We start from the raw sequence: 16,773 nt of genomic DNA, 5'->3' as shown, positions 1-16,773 counted from the left end.
GTCACATGAATGTATCATCTTTCTTTTTACATAAGTGCAATTCCGAAATTACTTGTTTATTGCACAGATGACGTCAGGTCGTCTTTATTAGACGTCTCCATAAAATGACTTAATATAAGGAAACGTCTCATTTCTAACAGTTGTTTCTGCCTTTGACTCCTTCAAGGCGTAATAATAAGAGGAGCTAACGTGTCAAGTAAACAGAGGATCGAGGAAAGTTTTAATAAGCTTTGAGATTCTTTTATGAAAAGCGCTTTACAAATCAAATTTATTATTATTATTATTATTATTATTATTATTATTATTATTATTATTATTATTATTAATTATTATTATTATTATTAAATAAGACACCGACTCCGACTGGTGAAAACTGGCCTCGTCGGTCCCGTGCAGCAGCTGACCAATCAGCCGCGTCCGGGTCTTAACACGAGCAACAGTTCAGTTAGAGATGGCGCCCAGCTCGAAATCAGAAAAGAAGGCTGTCAAACACAGAACCGAAAGAAAGCACAAAGACCACGTCGTGAAACTTCTTGTGCGAGGGAAGGTACGATTGTTATTTGCTACACCTTGGTGTAGACACGGTAGCAATGGTTTGGGAGTAATATGATGTGGTCCGCCTTGTTTTCATGAGCGTGTGTAGCTGCGACCTAGCTCGTTGGCTAACCAACGCGAATTAACGGAAGAGAATCATTCGAAGCTAGCAGCCAGCACCTTTTCCGTACACTCTTGTGGCTTGCATTCTGGTATTAGTGCCCAATACGTGTACAAATACTTTGGGATCTTTTGCTAGCTAGCATATAGTTGGCGTCAGGACGAAACCTTGTACCTCCAAAATAGTCACTTTTCAGGAGACACCTAAAAGGGCACTTTTGTTTAACCATTAACAAAATACTAGGACGTGCGGTCAGGGCAAACAGTAGAGGCATGTGAAGTGTACAACAAAAGTAAACAAACAAAGCTAATAATGATAACATACAAATTGTTTCCAATTTACTGATTTGCTCCGCGCTTTATATTGACGTAATGTCAATGAATTCCATGACATCCTTAAATCTGCGGTTTCCAGATTCCTATATTAACATTTTACCCGATATCATCCCCCCTAAAAGCAGTATTGGATTACATCAGTCTACTGCACATCCCAAATCTCTGATATTAGCACTCAAATATAAGGAGTCCATTCGAGACTCCGTTCATGCTCGTTTTAGAATAAATGGGTCATTTTGCTCATACCTACTCAAGTTTGTAATAATATCATTTGATCAACTCTCTTCTAACTTTAATACGACAACATTGTTCCTTTTATGTAGCTTTCAGGGCAGTTCTCCCAGAATCTTTTCAGGAAGCTCCCTCCGCGAGTGTGTGTCCCATTAAAGAACATTGTCAGTGAGGAATACTTGAGAGCAGGGTAAGTGTTACCTGTTATTACCCCCATAAACTTGTTTCCATTTGTAATGTTTATTTTTAGCAAACTAGTGTTGATCCACACACAAGCCGGTGTTGCGGTGATGCAGTCATATGCCATTTGATTCCAGGCATATCTTCCTTGGCTTCACCAAGTGTGGCCGCTACGTTCTGTCCTACACCAGGGACTGGGGAGATGATGATGAGTTTTATTTCTATACCTACCATCTCTATTGGTGGGAGTTTAATCTCCACAGTCGACTCAGACAGGTAAAACAAATTGTGTCCTATCACTGGTGAGCAATTTTTTGGAACATTCTGCAGAATTGAGTGAGGCATTTGACACTTATTTATTCAATGTATTTTCATTCTAGGTTCAATATGTGCGCCTGTTTGCAGGTGAAGAAATCTACAATGACCTTTATCTCACTGTGTGTGGGTGGCCAAATGACCAGTCTAAAATTGTCATCTTCGGTTTTAAGTAAGACAGTATTTATTCACACGCGTCTGCTTCCGATAATTCAACTTAATTCTGTTGTAATCATGTTTGTCTCTGCGATGCAACCTTTCAGCTCTCTCCTGATGAACTTGATGAGTGCCGAGAACTACCGAGACATCTCCATGACAATTGTTTCAATGCCTCCACCTCAGCCTTGCCCCGACTGTTGTACACTTCCCTCGACCACATCTGTACGCAATGGTAAACAAATCACCTCCTCCGCTGACCTAGTTTCCTTAGCCTGTACGGCTCTTGTGATTGTCGTGTGGGTCTGTGCAGGAAGCGGCGAGTGTTTGGAGCACGGCTACGTGCTCAACAGCAAGTATCAGGTGGTGTACCCCTTTCCTACTTTTCAGCCTGCTTTCCAGCTGAAAAAGGACCAGGTCATCCTGTTGAATACCAGCTACTCTCTAGTGGCTTGTGGAATCTCTCTCTGCAAAGGTAAACATTTATTTATTTAATAAACATAGTATATCCAGACTGAACTGCCGAACAGTAATTAGTTTTCTCGAGTGGATGACGGTTGGCCACAGTGAGCAGCTCGCTACAAGAGTGTCAACATCAAGCAGCGCCAACATGTATTTCAACAGTAGTAAAGAAATAAGTTTGGAATAAAAAAAAAAAAAATTGTTGGCCTGCATGTGTATTCTTCGTCGGGCTCATACTGACAGGTTACCTGTTAACGTTTAATTTACAGTACATGCCTGTCATGGTGACAAATGTGGTCGCAATGAGCCCCGCATCGTTTGTCCTTTATGCTCATATATTGCTTTATGCCCCACCTATCAAAACATTGCAGTTTACTGGCTTTGTTTGTTTCAGGCAAGGCTGGTTCGTCATCCCCAATTCTCTACACAAAGAGATCAGCTTTGTCACATCAGGCGTCCACATGCTCCTCTCCCACCGCCTCAACTTCCTCATTGTCTCAGGGATTTCCTGATAGGCACCCAACACAGAACGGGTTCATCCCCGCGCCTCCTTCTCCCAACCAAACACAAGCAGCAATGCGAGCCAGAGAATTCTCAGCCGACCTCTTCCGACGAGCCCAAGGCGGAGCGGGTGGAGGTGAAAAAGAGGGAGCACAGAAACCATCAGAGCCGCTGGTGGTAAACGGCCAGCAGGAAGAGCAGGATTGTCCAAAGTCTATTCCGAAAGAAACACGGACTTGTTTGCCACAAGTGTTGACAGCCGGCCATAGTTTAACGCAGTCATCAGAACAAATGATGTCTCCTGCACCGTCTTCATCATCGGCTTCTTCCCCTCCCACCCCAACTGCATCCCAGGAAGTTGACCCTAGTGAACCCGGATATGTCAACTACTCGTGTCTGCACTACTGTTCCAAGCCAGGCTCATTGGAGCAGAATACAGGAGGAGATACAGGTGGGGAAAAAAAACAACAAAGTGTATGCGCACCTGCCACAGTGACCACTTGCACAATTGAATGAGAGTCAATTTAATGGCGTTGTTGTCTACTATTCTGCCATTTTTCATTATCACTCTGAGAGAGCTGCTCATTTCAATTGAATCCCATAATTGTCCCTGCGTTTGATTAAAGGATCATTATTTTTGAAAATTCTAGCTTTCAGACCTTGAATTTGCTGGTTTTTGCACACTAGTAGCTGTTATTAGGAAAACGTTTTCAGTTGTCTTGCGAAGCTGTACATCTTAATCTCTTTGTCTTTACTGATTTGCGTCTCATTTGTCGTGTCAAGGTTACGAAGACGATAAAGTACAGCTTCCGTTCACCGTCACCGATCTTAAAGGGCGGAGCCTGCAGCTGGTCAGCGAGCCACACGATGGACAGGTCTGTGACATACTGGAAATATCAAAAGCATGGGTTTGCAAGCGGCATTCATTGCACTTTTATGGTAAAACCTACGATCACAATGGCACATCCGTCTCGGCTGCCAATCACTGAAATGACATCACTCGCATTCTCGCTTGTTTGTTCTGGTAACTAAGAAACAATGCACAATTGACAATGAGGAGAAGACAAGGTGGGGAAAAATAGCCCAAGGTATATAGACTGCTATAGTTTGTTTGCACCGTAAAGGACCTCTGGGCAAAGACAAAAAAAGAATCAAGATAATTCCACTCTGACATCTCTCATTGTATGCCTGCATTTGAGTGAATTGGTTCTGTGTGTTATTTTACAGAGTGTACGTGTAGAGCAGCTGACTCTGGACTTTGAGTATCTAATTAATGAGGTGATCAGGAAAGACGCCGCCTGGGCGCCGCAGTTCTGCTCTTTCAGCGACTACGATGTGGTCATATTAGAGGTAAACTAACAAACACGACACTTTTGAATGAAAGTGTGCGCCTGATAATGTTTTTGCGTGTGTGTCAGGTTTGCTCGGAGACCAACACAGTCATGATTAGCATCGGACTGTTGTTACTGGCTTTCTCCCCTTCGGAGCATTGCAGGTGCTGTTGTTTTTTTTTTTACTTTTTGAGGAACAAGCTTGAAGTTTCCTTTCTTAAGCTCTTTTTCTCTTGTCAGGCCCAACACGTACCATTCAAACCTGCAGGTCAGCTGGGACCTTAACACAGGCGTGTGTTGCACCGTAGGCATCGGTGAGCTTACAGAGGTCAAGGGTCAGACCAGGTAAGCAAACACCCAGTGCGATCCTACATGATATAGGCCCACTTCACCTCATTTTGCTGAGTCAGCAATGTTAAGTCAGGTCTTTGCAATGTTAGATGCAGACGTTTTGACTCCAACCAGAACTTGTTCAACCTGATTAGACTCATGACCTTTCAGTTATTCCAATCTGCCGTTTAGTTATTTGGAGTACCCAAAAAAGGAGAGCCAGTACGTTTGGTTACGTATGTCAAGCTCTAGATTTGAAATCTACAAGTCATATCAGAGTAGAAGTGGCAGGACCAGGCAAATTATGGGGGAAAAAAAAAAAAGAAAGTTGAGACCTATACAGTAGTCCGCACAGTTCGCTAATAAACAGGAGAAAGCCAGAGAGGTCATCTTCAATACCAAGCTATCATGCCATGTTGTCACAAAATAATACTTTCACTACAAAAACGGGAGAATGTTCACTGTTAAGAGGGTGGAATTCGAACGATTTGGGACTATTTAAAGTTAAAGAATGTCTTAAAACAGTTCATCGAGATAGTTCATAACACATTAGTTGTTAATTAAGCAATTAATTGTTGTACCTGTTGTCATAAAAGCATGCAGTAATGCGTGTCACTTGTCTGGCGTGTCAGCGGCCGTGTGTGGAGTTCATACAGGAAGTCCTGCGTGAACACGCTGATGAAGTGTCTCATTCCCGAGAGCAGCTCGCGCTCCATCAATCGCATGACCAACGAAGGACTACACAAAGGTCAGTTGAAGCTGCAGATTTGCTTCATGACAGTTGTTTCCGTGAAGACATATTTGGGCATAGTCATCTTGAAGATTGGTTGAATAGGCCCAAGTACTATTGAATGAATGGTTACTCCTCCCCCATGTAGGATCATCTCTTCAGGTGTTGGCTGATAGCGAGAGATGCACATGGATTGTCCTGTGATGCTGGGTGCAAATGAAAAGGCCTTGGGACTCAACTGCACTGTGATAACGTACACATCAAAACTGTACTCGGTGTCATATACCGGTAACTGCACATTATTTTTGATCGACATCTGTATTTACATAATGTTTCATTTGTAAGTACAGAAAAAAAAAAAAAAACAAGAACTGGACTGGATAAAGTTCTTTTCTTATACAGTATATAAGTACTGTATAACTTAAGTGTTTGTCTGCTTTTGAGAGTATTGTGAGTATGTCGACGTGCACCTGTGAAGGAAGATGTATTTCTGCCCCCTTTTTGTTGACTCACAAGGCTGTAGTTTTACTCATTACACAGAACAAAGCAACTTTATGTTTACTCTAAATATCTTGGGGGTGAGTCTATAAAAGGATTTGTTTCATGGTTGTTGCTTCTTCAAGTCCTATACATGTTTCACAGGTTGATCCTGATATTTTTTGAAGTTTTTCCCCAAATGAAATGTTGCTGATTGGGTCAAACAATACGATTTGTGTTTATCCGATTTGAGTGATGTTCTCATGATACGAAGATGGGGGGGTTACTCATTTTGCATAAGAGTCTCAAGGGACACCACCAAACAAAAATATGGATCTTGTCTCAAGTTACTCAGACTGACTTACTCAGTGTGAAGACCTGGCCTGTAAATTAATCGAACCAAGCCAAAGCCATGATTTATTCATTCTGCCATTGAATGTAAGAGTAATTTGTTTTTATGCCTCTGTCACTTGCATAGATACATTTGAATGCTGATACATTGGTAAATTTATTAACTTGAACATATTAACTGAGATAAGGCAGTTTTGCACATCTTTCGGCGCACCAATGTGCGTTGGGAATCACTCCAGTAAACAAATACAATATGCACACATTTGAGAATGCAATCACAACCGTTTAGTCAATGACAACAAAGCTACAAAGATCACAGATTGTACAAAGGTTTGAAGAGGGACATCAACAGGACCTCTTGATGGAAGGTCCAGCAGCGTAAGTTTGAAGGGAGAATCCACATTACTGTATATGAACAAGAACAAAACAACTTTGTGAAACCCCATTTGATTTATTTTTTTTCTTTCTATAGATTTCTGCCCAGGCAACAAACACACATTGTTTGATTAAGTGGTCTCAGAAAAAATTGAAATCCTGATAAAATAACCTGATTATATAAAGGGTCGATTGTGAAGTTCAGCACATCTCCAGGCCTGGTCCAACATCACATTAAAGATTGAGCTTAGTGTTCTGTAGGCATACCACAATGTTTTCTAAGGCAGTTTATGGTCAAACAACATACAATTAGGATATATGACACCAGAGGATGAAAAATCAACTTTTAACACTACAAATCACTGTACAGCAGCTGGTACATCATGTTAAAGGAGCCATATCATGCGAAATCATTTCTTGGGGGATTTTAGCCCTGTTAAAATGATCATTCCTGTGTAAATTTAAGATGTCATACTTTATGAGCGGTTATTGAAGGCACCTCGAGGTTACCAACAGATGTGTGAGCACAGCGAAGGCGGGGTTTGAGTAAAACGAGTCTTCCGGGTTAGAAAAATTGCCATCAAAATAACTCATATATTTCATAAGAAACTAGATATTTCTTGTGCAAAGGGCAATATATAATCATACATCCCTATAAATAACTGGAAATGTTAAAACAGCATGATACAGCTCCTTTAGTACACAGGTAACTGAAGTCAATAAGAGTGCTTCTGAATCGAGCTTATTCAAGTTTCCTTTTATCTTGGATGGTGGTTTGTCTTTGCATTGTATGCATGAAGTAGTGAAGGAAATGAATGGAGAGGCTGAGCAAAGATGACAAATGGCAATCCCGACAGACATGGCTCACATGATTTTTTAATAGCTACAAAAGTTCAAGACAACAAGGCTACAGAACCCTCATATATATATATATATATATATATATATATATATATATATATATATATATATATATATATATATATATGCAACAATACACACAATATTGAATACAAGTTCAATTGGGCTAGCAATCTCTCAAAGGCACAGCGAATAGTTGGCCAAATTAAAAAGGATGTACAGAAAGTAAATGAAATATGGCATCCACAACCAGTTGCCCATTAGTGAGCCCATAAAATCCATTAATCCTGATTATAAAACACCCCTGCATAGACATTGCTTAAAGGGCAATACGAGTGATTTTGGACATCACCATGACAATTATCTCTCCATTATCTGGTTAGTGGTTAAGGCAGGACAAGGGAGACTCAGGGAAATATCATGATGTGGCATTTGTGCAGGGCTGACCACTGAATGTTCTGGGAAGGCACAGGGATCATACACATGACAAAAGAGAAAACAAAATGGCAGCACAAAAAGCAAAAAAAAAAAAAATACATCATTGGCATAAAGGGCACTCCTGTTTTCTTAAACATACGCACGCACACTCGACAAACAACACCCAGCGCACATGACAAAGGGTGCAGGATGGGATGACTTGATGGCGTTAAAGCAAAGTTTCTGTGTGTGTGTGTTTTCCTCTAAGCCGGTGTATTGTGCGTCTCTGTCAGACTGTGCAGGCTTAAAGTGGTCCTGGGTTGCTTGGCGGGCGGCTCCAACAGCTCCTTGTCTTCCAGCATGCTCAGAGAGCTGGACTGCAAGACGAGATCTGCGCTTTCATCCTCACTCTCCTCATCCTCGTCATCGTCTTCCTCATCTGATGGGGAAGAAATGGCGAGGGGGGGGGGGGTGTCAAAAGGACTGCAAAAAGAAAAGTGTGCTGATGTTACCTTTCTCCAGGTCCGGAGTGGATCGGCTCTTGACTGTGCTGGCAAACTACAACACAGAAGATCAAAACATCTGACGAGGTATCGAAAAGTGTTGTGTTATTTCCCCATTTTCAAACGCTTACTTCTCCCATGACGGCAACTGGGGTCTCTCCTTTCGCCCGAGCCACTCTGTGCTCGATCAGGTAGTACATGTACTCATCGTACAGCAAGCGGATCAGGTGAAAGGATCCAAAGCTGGCGGCGCTGCGCAGGGTCAGGTCCCGAATGACCATCGAACTTGGCGAGACATTTTGAAGACTTTTAGCAGATGGCTACAAATTATAATTTGAGCTAGCTCCCGCTCACCTGTAGAAGGACCAGTTGAGCAGAAAGACTTTGGCGGCCTTGGGCAGGGCGACGGGGTTGGCCTCGTAAGGTTTGAGCACCTGAGAGACAACGCCGTCCAGCCACGAGGCCCACTGCTCCAAGGAGTTCTGCTGCTGCAGGGTCATCTTAAAGTCTTGCTCCAGCCGCTGGACGATTTGATCCTCACACTGACACACCCACGACGCTTGTTCCTGATAAGGGGGTTTGAGACAAGGTTCGGTTCTCCCACGTCCTGCTACGCTTGTGTTCTTCGCCATCGCCAGACCTGAACGTTGGTGAAATCTACACGGTTGAGGTCAGAGAGCATCTGGTTGATCTGAGCCGAGTTCTGGAGAACGGCACGGGCTGCCTGGGCCAGGTGGTTCAAGCTGGTATAGCGACGCAGCGTTTGGGAGAAGGATCCGACACACACCACCTGAGGGGGATGACCAAACACAAAATGGCATTCTCAGACATCTACTCTCAATTCTCAAAAATAATGATTCATTTGATAATTGATTAGTAGTTGATCCATCAAATAATGATTGCACCTCTGAGGAATAGAATAGAAACCTTAATGCGGACCATCTCTTCTGGGATGTTCATCATGGCGCCGGACAGCCAGCTCTCCAGACTCTTAGCAAAATTACGGATGGCCTGAGTTAAGGCACCTGAGGACAAAGGTGTGAAATGTGTTGAAAAAAAAATCAACAGGTTGCTCTCACTTTGTCATCCCGTCGCATCCTTACTGGGGATGGGTCGGAGCACATCGGGGATGAGGATCTCCACCAGCGTCTGATAGAGCAGGTTGTCACAAGCTCTCGTCCAGTGGAGTACAGGCTCAAACTTGCAGAGCAGCACCAGGCATGATTTCGGCAGACGTTTCTCCGACTCGTGGTGACTGGAAGAGCACGAGGTTGCTATTGGAGCAGCGGAGGTAATGGTGGGTTCAAGTGTTTGATTGACTTTTGGCACTCACAGATTGAGAGTTTCTGGTTCGCTGCTTTGGCTGAACCTCCAGAAGGACTTCCAAAGTGTCTCCACAAGAGTGAACTGAAGGTTCACCATCACGTCTAAAACGGCCTGTTGCCAAGAAAGAAAAAAACAAAAAAAACAAGATGAAGGAGGACGGCAGAGTAGAAGAATTGCCGAAATTCTAACATGACCAAAACCAAAGTGACCTTTTGACCTCTCTGTTGCCTACCTCACAGTGTTCCCTGTAGAGCGTCTGAAAGGCCTTGAGGTGTTCAGGCAGGATCCCGTCAGGCAGGCTGCGCTCTTGCACGTTCATCTCAATGAAATCAGGCAACGGACGTGATGCTTCTACACAAGATGGAGGACAGACACACTTTCGTCACCGCTACTGCATCTTCTCTTCCGCTTGAACTTTTTTTGGGGTCGGGCTGGGCGCACATCATTGTACACGTTCGACTAAATGTGCAAGTTCCTCACCCAGGAACTGCTGGTACTGCTGCACCTGGGCCGAAATATCACAAACCACTCCTGCCTGCTGCTGGGATGCCCCCCCTGAGGTCCCATTGGCGATCCCCTCTGCTTTCTGAACCGCCTTTACCCTTTTTGGACGGAACGCACCCAGGTCAGAAGGACAACGAGGGGGGAGCCTCTTTGTATGTAAGCCCACGGGTGTTACCTGCTTTTCTGTGAGAACGGCTGTTGCCTCATTGCCATGTGCTGCTGTTCGTCCATCAGTCTGAGCAGAGGGGAGCCAGATTTGATCCTGAGTCCATAGTAGTGGTACTTTGAGTTCCCCCTGAAACGAGCGTGCCGAAACTTACAAGGAGGCGGTTGCGCCGGCGAATGACGACAACGAGGGCGGCTGTACGTACCTCGTGCCGAGCCTTCGAGTGCGGAGCCCCATGAAGACGGACCTGATGAGTTTGCCAAAGGAGGCGGCGTTGACCGGTTCCAGCTTCTGCTCCTGGCAGTGTAGCAGGTAGTGGTAGTAGAGGGTGCAGCGAGGTAGACTCACCCCCTCTGCACCTTCGTAATTGTCACATAGCCACTGCACCTGAAGAGCACAGCCACGGTGGGGGGGGGGGTCAACTATTCATTCGCCCATTCACTCACATTAAGCTGGAGTACTCACAGTGGCCGGAGGGGCACGTGAATTTGGGCTGGAGTAACTCTGACCTCCACCTCCTCCTAACAAATAAGCCCCCTGAATGACATAACCGGAGCCAGTCGCAGAGGTGCCCCCGCTCGTAGCAGCCGCTGCCGCGACAGAGGAGGAGAGAGTCTGTGAGGTCACCGAGCCGCTGATGTCGGACTCCGAGCTGGACGTGGCCTCGTAGAAGTTGGAGGAGGAGGCGGGAGGGGTCTGAGAGTAGAGGGGGGAGTCGGAAAAAGAGTAGCCGCCTGGACGGCTGGAGGGAGGGAATAATTGGAGGAAGAATTGTAAGTGGATGGCTGAAAGATGTCAACGTTATTGTCACTCACATAGAGGAGGTGGTGAAAGCATTGTCGGTGCCTCCTCCGTCCACGTACTGCACCTGGCCCGAGTACACCTGCTCCACCTTGAAAGGAAAACAAGGAACGAGGAGCTTTGTAGTAGAGCAACAAATCAGAATATGGATGGACAAAAAGTTTGCTCCAATATACTTAGCTTTAAACAGTATCCGGTTATTGAAATTTATTTCTTCAATATTTATGAGCTGAGTACGATTTGGTTGTTATGGCAATCATGCAACAGGATGGCACACCTTTTTTTTTTGGAACAGAGCGGCCCGCTCATTTTTTTTTTTTTTTTTACAATGCGTCTCTCTGACTTTGTACTGACAAAGTTCCCAAAGAGGCCCAACTGCTTTCACATGAACAGGAAACTACGGAAACAACAGGAGTAGGCCTGCTCCCAACACACATCCTGCCACTCTACTGGGAATGTTCGCGTACTTCCCAAATCACGTTGGGGCTTGGAGGACTGCTTCTGAAACTCCAGAACTAGGTTCCGTTCAAGTATCTCCATTTAACAAGATACTTAGCAGTGGCAATCTGGTTAGTGTAGTCACCTCTAAAGTAATGTCATGAGACACATAAGCCCAGAACAAATCCTCCATTATTTCCTGAGGGGAAATTGTTTTGAAATAAGCAAACAGCGTCACTTTGGTGGTTCCACTGGACAATGATGGCGATTGAATCATTTTCATGAGATGTTTTTTGTGTCTTTACCTCTTGGTTGATGTGCGCAGACTGCAGATTATTGACGTGTCCTGACTGAACCCTCTTGCCAGCTTGTGGCACCGTCTGCAACACTGACCTCTGCTGGTAAATACATTCAACGTCATCATTAAATTGTCATCCAAGTCATTCATCGGCAGAGTAAAATACCTGAGTGGTGGTCTGCACCGGCTGGACCACCCGTGTAGGCACACCCGGGGCAGGTGAGCTGGATTCTGACAGACTGTCATTAGAGTGCGCAGAACCCTCTGAGTGAGAAAGACACTTGAATGAGCAACAAAGAAGCCGTGCACGTACAAATAAGGCAACTCACGACATGCGGCTTGCGGACTGTAACAAAAGCCAGTGTAGAACATCCCGTGTGTGTTTTTTTGGGTCCGGCCGAGGAGAAACTGACAAGAATGCCCTCGTTTCTGCTTTATAACTTGTGTGGAGAACGACCGGCTCGGACAGCTAATCTCCCCAGATGGAGAGCAATCCCTCCATCTTGTAAACATGCATTTTGGATGCGAGAGGAAAATGGGCCGCATTAGGGATGTTGGCTACGGGATGATGGACAACATGTGGAGGGAAGGCTCACGCATTTATTTTTTCATTTGAACCCGTTTAGACTAATGGATTTCCCGGTTTGCAATGTGACACTTGTAATTTTCCAAAATGAACAAAGCAACCTTTTACTCATTTTGAAGGCAAAATACAAACTACTTCGTACTAACAAAGTTCTGAATGCTACCCCTTAGGTGTCCCGCCGAGACACCCCTCCAGAGCTGAGCTGCATCTTGTGACTTATGGAACAAACCTTTCCTATGAAGCCAGTGTTTGTATCACTCAATGGACTCTCTTTCTCTCTGCCTCTCTCCCTCTCTCTGCTATAACTCTTCTCACTGAGTGGCTGTTCTGCTGCTTCTAACTTGTCAATACATCTGAAATGAAAGCACAGCTGTAGACAGATCATGAACTCAGAAATGGTGAAGTCCACGTTTGATTATTGCCTAACAGCACAAACTTCAAATCAGGCCGATTGGGAATTTACTCACCTTAGTTTCCGATAGAACTTTCCATTTAAAAAAAAAAGACAATGCTTTTAATACTCCCTTGTTTTGCTAGACTTTTAAATTGCATGGATGTTGATACTAGTCAATTTAAACTGCTTCACAAATATAAACAGATTGATGGAAGCAGAATAGTGCAAACGACATATTGGCTGTCATGTTATGTTCTACCTGAATTAAATATGCACCCTTATCAAGATGATTGAATAGGCTTCAGACAAGCCCCACGCCCGCCTTTCCCAGCGTGTGACTTAGTGGGTGAGAGTATACTGTGTTACTTGACACCGGCAGGCAAAAATATCCACTAACAGATGGATCTAAAATAAACATCCAAAAAAAGAATTAGCCTAAGGCTTCATTCTGTTTTTATTCTCTTCTCATTAAGAACAGATTTATTTCATGCCAAATATTTTCTTGGACATTTCATATTTGTCACTTCAAGGAGAACAGGAGAACATAAAGTTGAACCTCGCATTCAGAAAACACGTATTTATCCCAAATGAGGTTGCCACGGATACAGATTTCTTTTGCTCGTAATTGGGAATGGCTGCTATTTCTCAAGATACATTATTATAACACTAACTCTCCAGCAACCTGAAAAAGAAGCTGCATTCCATCCCTCACATTTGGCACACTGTAACCTAGCAACCACATGCATCACATTATATTGTTGTGGTCCGCTCATTCACGCACACGCACGTTACTTAGTGTGCTGACAATGGTAATCATGACTTACCACCGAATTGACTAAACATCATGACCGCAAATTAAAAGGATTAGACGATGGCAGGAAAATAACAATTCAGCCTTTTTCCTTTTCGTATTCAATTTGTTTGGCGCTTGGACTGATCATATCTCATCAACCTTATTGACAGCTTCGACTGATTTGCTTGGAATGATAAATTTGACTGCCGACATCTTATGTCATGTCCCCCCCCCCCCCCGTAATAATTGTGCAAGCTTAGGTATTCAATAGTTTGTCACATGTTTCTCACCTGTAACCGTCACAATGATGTATTGGGGTGAGGTGTTCTGACCATTACTCTTCTGGGCCACAGTGTGCTGGATTTCTGAGCTTATATAGTGCTGTGTGGGAGCTGCTAGAACAGCCGCCTTCTGGCTCTGAGCCTGGGTAGGTGGGGCTTGGGACGAAAGTGCATCCTGTCCAGTTTTGGCTGATTGATTGGCTGATGCAATGCTTCCAGAGGTTAGTGGTAGTCCGGCCAGGAAGTGTGCTGCTGTCTTGGTGGAAGAGGGTGTGGTGGAAGCCGGAGTTGATGCTATGGTTACCGTGTTGGTCTGCTGAGGCTGGAGGTCTTCTGAGTAGCCAGAAGTTGCCATGGCAACCAATCCTTTGAGGCGCCACCTCTGTTGATTAAAAGAGACAATCTCAATTGCGAATATCCTCCAAATATGTCTTTGACGTCATATCCACTTATCTTGTTGCCACACAGTGCCACACAAATCTTAAGTCTGTGTGTGTTCGCGTGTGTGCATGTTTGAAGAGGAAAATAGGGTTTTATCTCTTAATTTCAAGCGATATTTTTTTTCAGCTTCAGTCCACTACAACTCATAAAAAATAAACAGCACACAGGCAACAAACTGTTTTCAATTGTAATAAAGCAAGCAAGGGCTATTCATATGAACTATGACCTTATCGCCTCTGTAGCTGAGACGGAATTCACATGCACAATTATTGGACCCAGCCATTCGGGACTTTAGACTATCCAAACCTAAGATAAACCACTCCGGTGTGCACCCACACGGTAAACACGACGCGTAGGTGATCAGCGAGCACATCGTGTCAGAGAAGTGAGTTCAATGTCACACCAAAAAACTTTTCCCAAAAGGATTCAAAGTAAATAACACATAAATCCCCAATACGCATATTTAAAAAATGCGATCCAAGAAAGTTGATAGTAAATATGTGCGGGGGGGTAACCTAAGCTTCACTCGCATGAAGGTGTGTTGAGTTAGCGAGAGTGATAGCTTCTCCAGCTAACAGCTCGTCACTTAAGTCAGCTTGATGTGCGCTTGAGCAACCAAGCTATTGCTAGCGTGCTTGTAATTCTTCGACCATGACATAAACACCACACGCAGTTAAATGTGACACTCCACGAAAGATGAATACAATAGGCGTGGAAAAAAAAGTCGGGGAGTCACAAGCGTTACAACACAACCGCCATCTTGTGCTCTGATCAGAGATCTGACATCGCCATAACAACCGCAGGCACATGCACAAAATGAAAAGAAAAAAAAAAAATCTCGCAACCACTTTCATCAGCGACATGTTCGAGCACTTTCCACAAACACAGACGAATACACCAACGAAAACAGCCATGCAACTTTAGAGAGCATAAAATAACATTGAAATCTCATTTTGAGGAGATCACCTCTGTTTTTTCCCCGGTATTGTCCTTTTAGTGCTAAGTTTTTTCCTTACATTCGGGTTGTTGACTCCCGTTGCTTGGTTCTCGTCGCCAGGACTACCGTGACTATGGCGCCTTGCCTTCACCGGGGCAACTGTTGCTAGCCTCTTGCCTAAGCCCCGCCTATTACTAAATGTTGATTGGACCATTTAATAGGTCATGGCTACGTCATTAACAATACTCTTCTCTCAGTGGACAATGGCCGCTGTCTGTCACTCTGACAGGGACCAAGCGTCTCATGACCACTTCTCGTTTCAGTGAGGACCAGTTGGCGTCTTGAGTGAATCCCTCGGTTGTGTAATAAAAGTTTTCCAGATAAGTAGCGTTCGTGCCTTTGGGCTGTTTTTCCAACTGAAAATACGACTTTATGGTTCAAGATCAGGGTTATAAATTGTAAAGTTTTCAGGTTTTCCTGGTGCCTCAGGCTTGTGTGAAAATTTCCCTCCCAGAAAAAAATATTGAAATAGACATTTAGATTTGAATTCAAATGATGAAGATGAGACAAGAGATTAACAGATCATCTTGTATTTCCAGGTAGCACATCTTCGAAGATAGCACAATTTGTGACACAACATTAGATTTTGAGGTAAGAAAATGTATTGACAGGTAAATCTAAGTACATTGATTGAATAAGACTTTCTCTATAAATTCTCCTCTCAGCTTGCTATAGTTGCATCAAATCTCAGACACATTGAAATCATAATCCGTCTGCTGTTTTGGTTTGTGATATCGTTTTCAAGGTTTAACTGGCCTGATATAAAACCTTCCAATTCTTTTCAATGACTATCTATCCATCCATCTGTCCGTCCATCCAGCCAGCCAGCCAGCCAGCCAGCCAGCCATCCATCCAGCCATCCAGCCATCCAGCCATCCATCCATCGAGCCATCTCCGGCATGCTTTGATCAAGATAAACAAGGGGGGAATAATAAAAGCACACTTCCCATTCATTTTTAACACTCAGTTGAAATTACTTGGTTTTCTCATGCAACTGAACCACTGCTCACTCTGCCCTTGTGAGGGAAGTGGCTTTTGTAACCATGGTGACTAGTGGCTTAAAGGGATATTGTTGAGTCATCCTAAAAAAGCTAGTTTGAGATCCTAAGCGCACGAGAGACAATGAAAGCCTTTCACTCGTCAAGTCAATGAAAGGTATTTTCTGAATCGTCCAAGTTTTGACATCACAATTAGCAAAAATTCAGAACTGCTTGCACGTAAACACATTTTCTCAAAAGGCAGCTCACAAAGCCATTACTATGTTGTATAACACTTTGTGGATGCGCATGCGCCCCAGAGACCCAAATATGTGTTCTGATTCCAATAAAATGGAAGTTGAAACAATCATATTGATCAGACTTTGTGCAGGATTGTATTTTATCACGCCATCCTACATTGCAGAACATGTAAATGAGCATTCATGTGTGTACACAAGGGCCCAACCAAACAAGATTTTTGTACTTCCTTAAGCCATCCTCCATTGCAGAACATGTGAATGAGCATTCATGTGTGTACACAAGGCCACAACCAAACAAGAT

General features: G+C 43.8%; 2 protein-coding genes across 3 annotated transcripts; one reads left to right on the top strand and one right to left on the bottom strand.

Annotated features, from left to right (window-relative positions):
* The first annotated feature begins 342 nt into the window (after positions 1-342).
* On the top strand, positions 343-6,497 carry dcaf15 (DDB1 and CUL4 associated factor 15). Its single transcript, XM_085912038.1, has 13 exons — positions 343-547; positions 1,314-1,411; positions 1,539-1,677; positions 1,782-1,888; positions 1,980-2,107; positions 2,186-2,347; positions 2,729-3,286; positions 3,619-3,710; positions 4,063-4,185; positions 4,254-4,330; positions 4,407-4,511; positions 5,129-5,244; positions 5,375-6,497. Exons 1-13 carry the CDS (start codon positions 452-454, stop codon positions 5,428-5,430), a joined length of 1,857 nt encoding a protein of 618 aa, XP_085768164.1. The 5' UTR covers positions 343-451; the 3' UTR covers positions 5,431-6,497.
* An 879-nt stretch (positions 6,498-7,376) lies between these two features.
* rfx1b (regulatory factor X, 1b (influences HLA class II expression)) lies at positions 7,377-15,353 on the bottom strand. 2 transcript variants are annotated; one of them, XM_085912036.1, is made up of 18 exons: positions 15,255-15,353; positions 13,807-14,179; positions 11,910-12,007; positions 11,751-11,843; positions 11,022-11,098; positions 10,672-10,948; positions 10,412-10,593; positions 10,216-10,335; positions 10,017-10,138; positions 9,769-9,887; positions 9,544-9,647; positions 9,314-9,465; positions 9,138-9,235; positions 8,851-9,000; positions 8,565-8,776; positions 8,342-8,495; positions 8,220-8,265; positions 7,377-8,146 (listed from the first exon to the last, which is right to left on the bottom strand). In XM_085912036.1, exons 2-18 carry the CDS (start codon positions 14,150-14,152, stop codon positions 7,971-7,973), a joined length of 2,526 nt encoding a protein of 841 aa, XP_085768162.1. In that variant the 5' UTR covers positions 14,153-14,179; positions 15,255-15,353; the 3' UTR covers positions 7,377-7,970. The 2 variants fall into 2 exon arrangements, with proteins under 2 accessions (XP_085768162.1, XP_085768163.1); XM_085912037.1 differs by having other exon boundaries at positions 11,751-11,840.
* Positions 15,354-16,773: the final 1,420 nt, after the last annotated feature.

The sequence above is a fragment of the Syngnathus leptorhynchus genome, chromosome 5, assembly GCF_054491065.1.
Source record: "Syngnathus leptorhynchus isolate UIUO chromosome 5, UIUO_Slep, whole genome shotgun sequence".
NCBI classification, from domain to species: Eukaryota; Metazoa; Chordata; class Actinopteri; order Syngnathiformes; family Syngnathidae; genus Syngnathus; species Syngnathus leptorhynchus.
Note: the sequence above shows the minus strand (reverse complement) of the source record. Positions and strands in the feature narration are given on the sequence as shown.

Bases quoted from the DNA above. Each gene is read 5' to 3' on its own strand.
- dcaf15 (XM_085912038.1), top strand. From the start codon at position 452: ATGGCGCCCAGCTCGAAATCAGAAAAGAAGGCTGTCAAACACAGAACC. The intron at 1,412-1,538 runs GTAAGTGTTACC...ATTTGATTCCAG, and splicing joins GAGGAATACTTGAGAGCAGG to GCATATCTTCCTTGGCTTCA. The intron at 5,245-5,374 runs GTCAGTTGAAGC...TCCCCCATGTAG, and splicing joins CAACGAAGGACTACACAAAG to GATCATCTCTTCAGGTGTTG.
- rfx1b (XM_085912036.1), bottom strand. From the start codon at position 14,152: ATGGCAACTTCTGGCTACTCAGAAGACCTCCAGCCTCAGCAGACCAAC. The intron at 9,466-9,543 runs GTGAGTGCCAAA...GTGCTCTTCCAG, and splicing joins GAACCAGAAACTCTCAATCT to TCACCACGAGTCGGAGAAAC. The intron at 9,001-9,137 runs GTTTCTATTCTA...CATCCCCCTCAG, and splicing joins AAGAGATGGTCCGCATTAAG to GTGGTGTGTGTCGGATCCTT.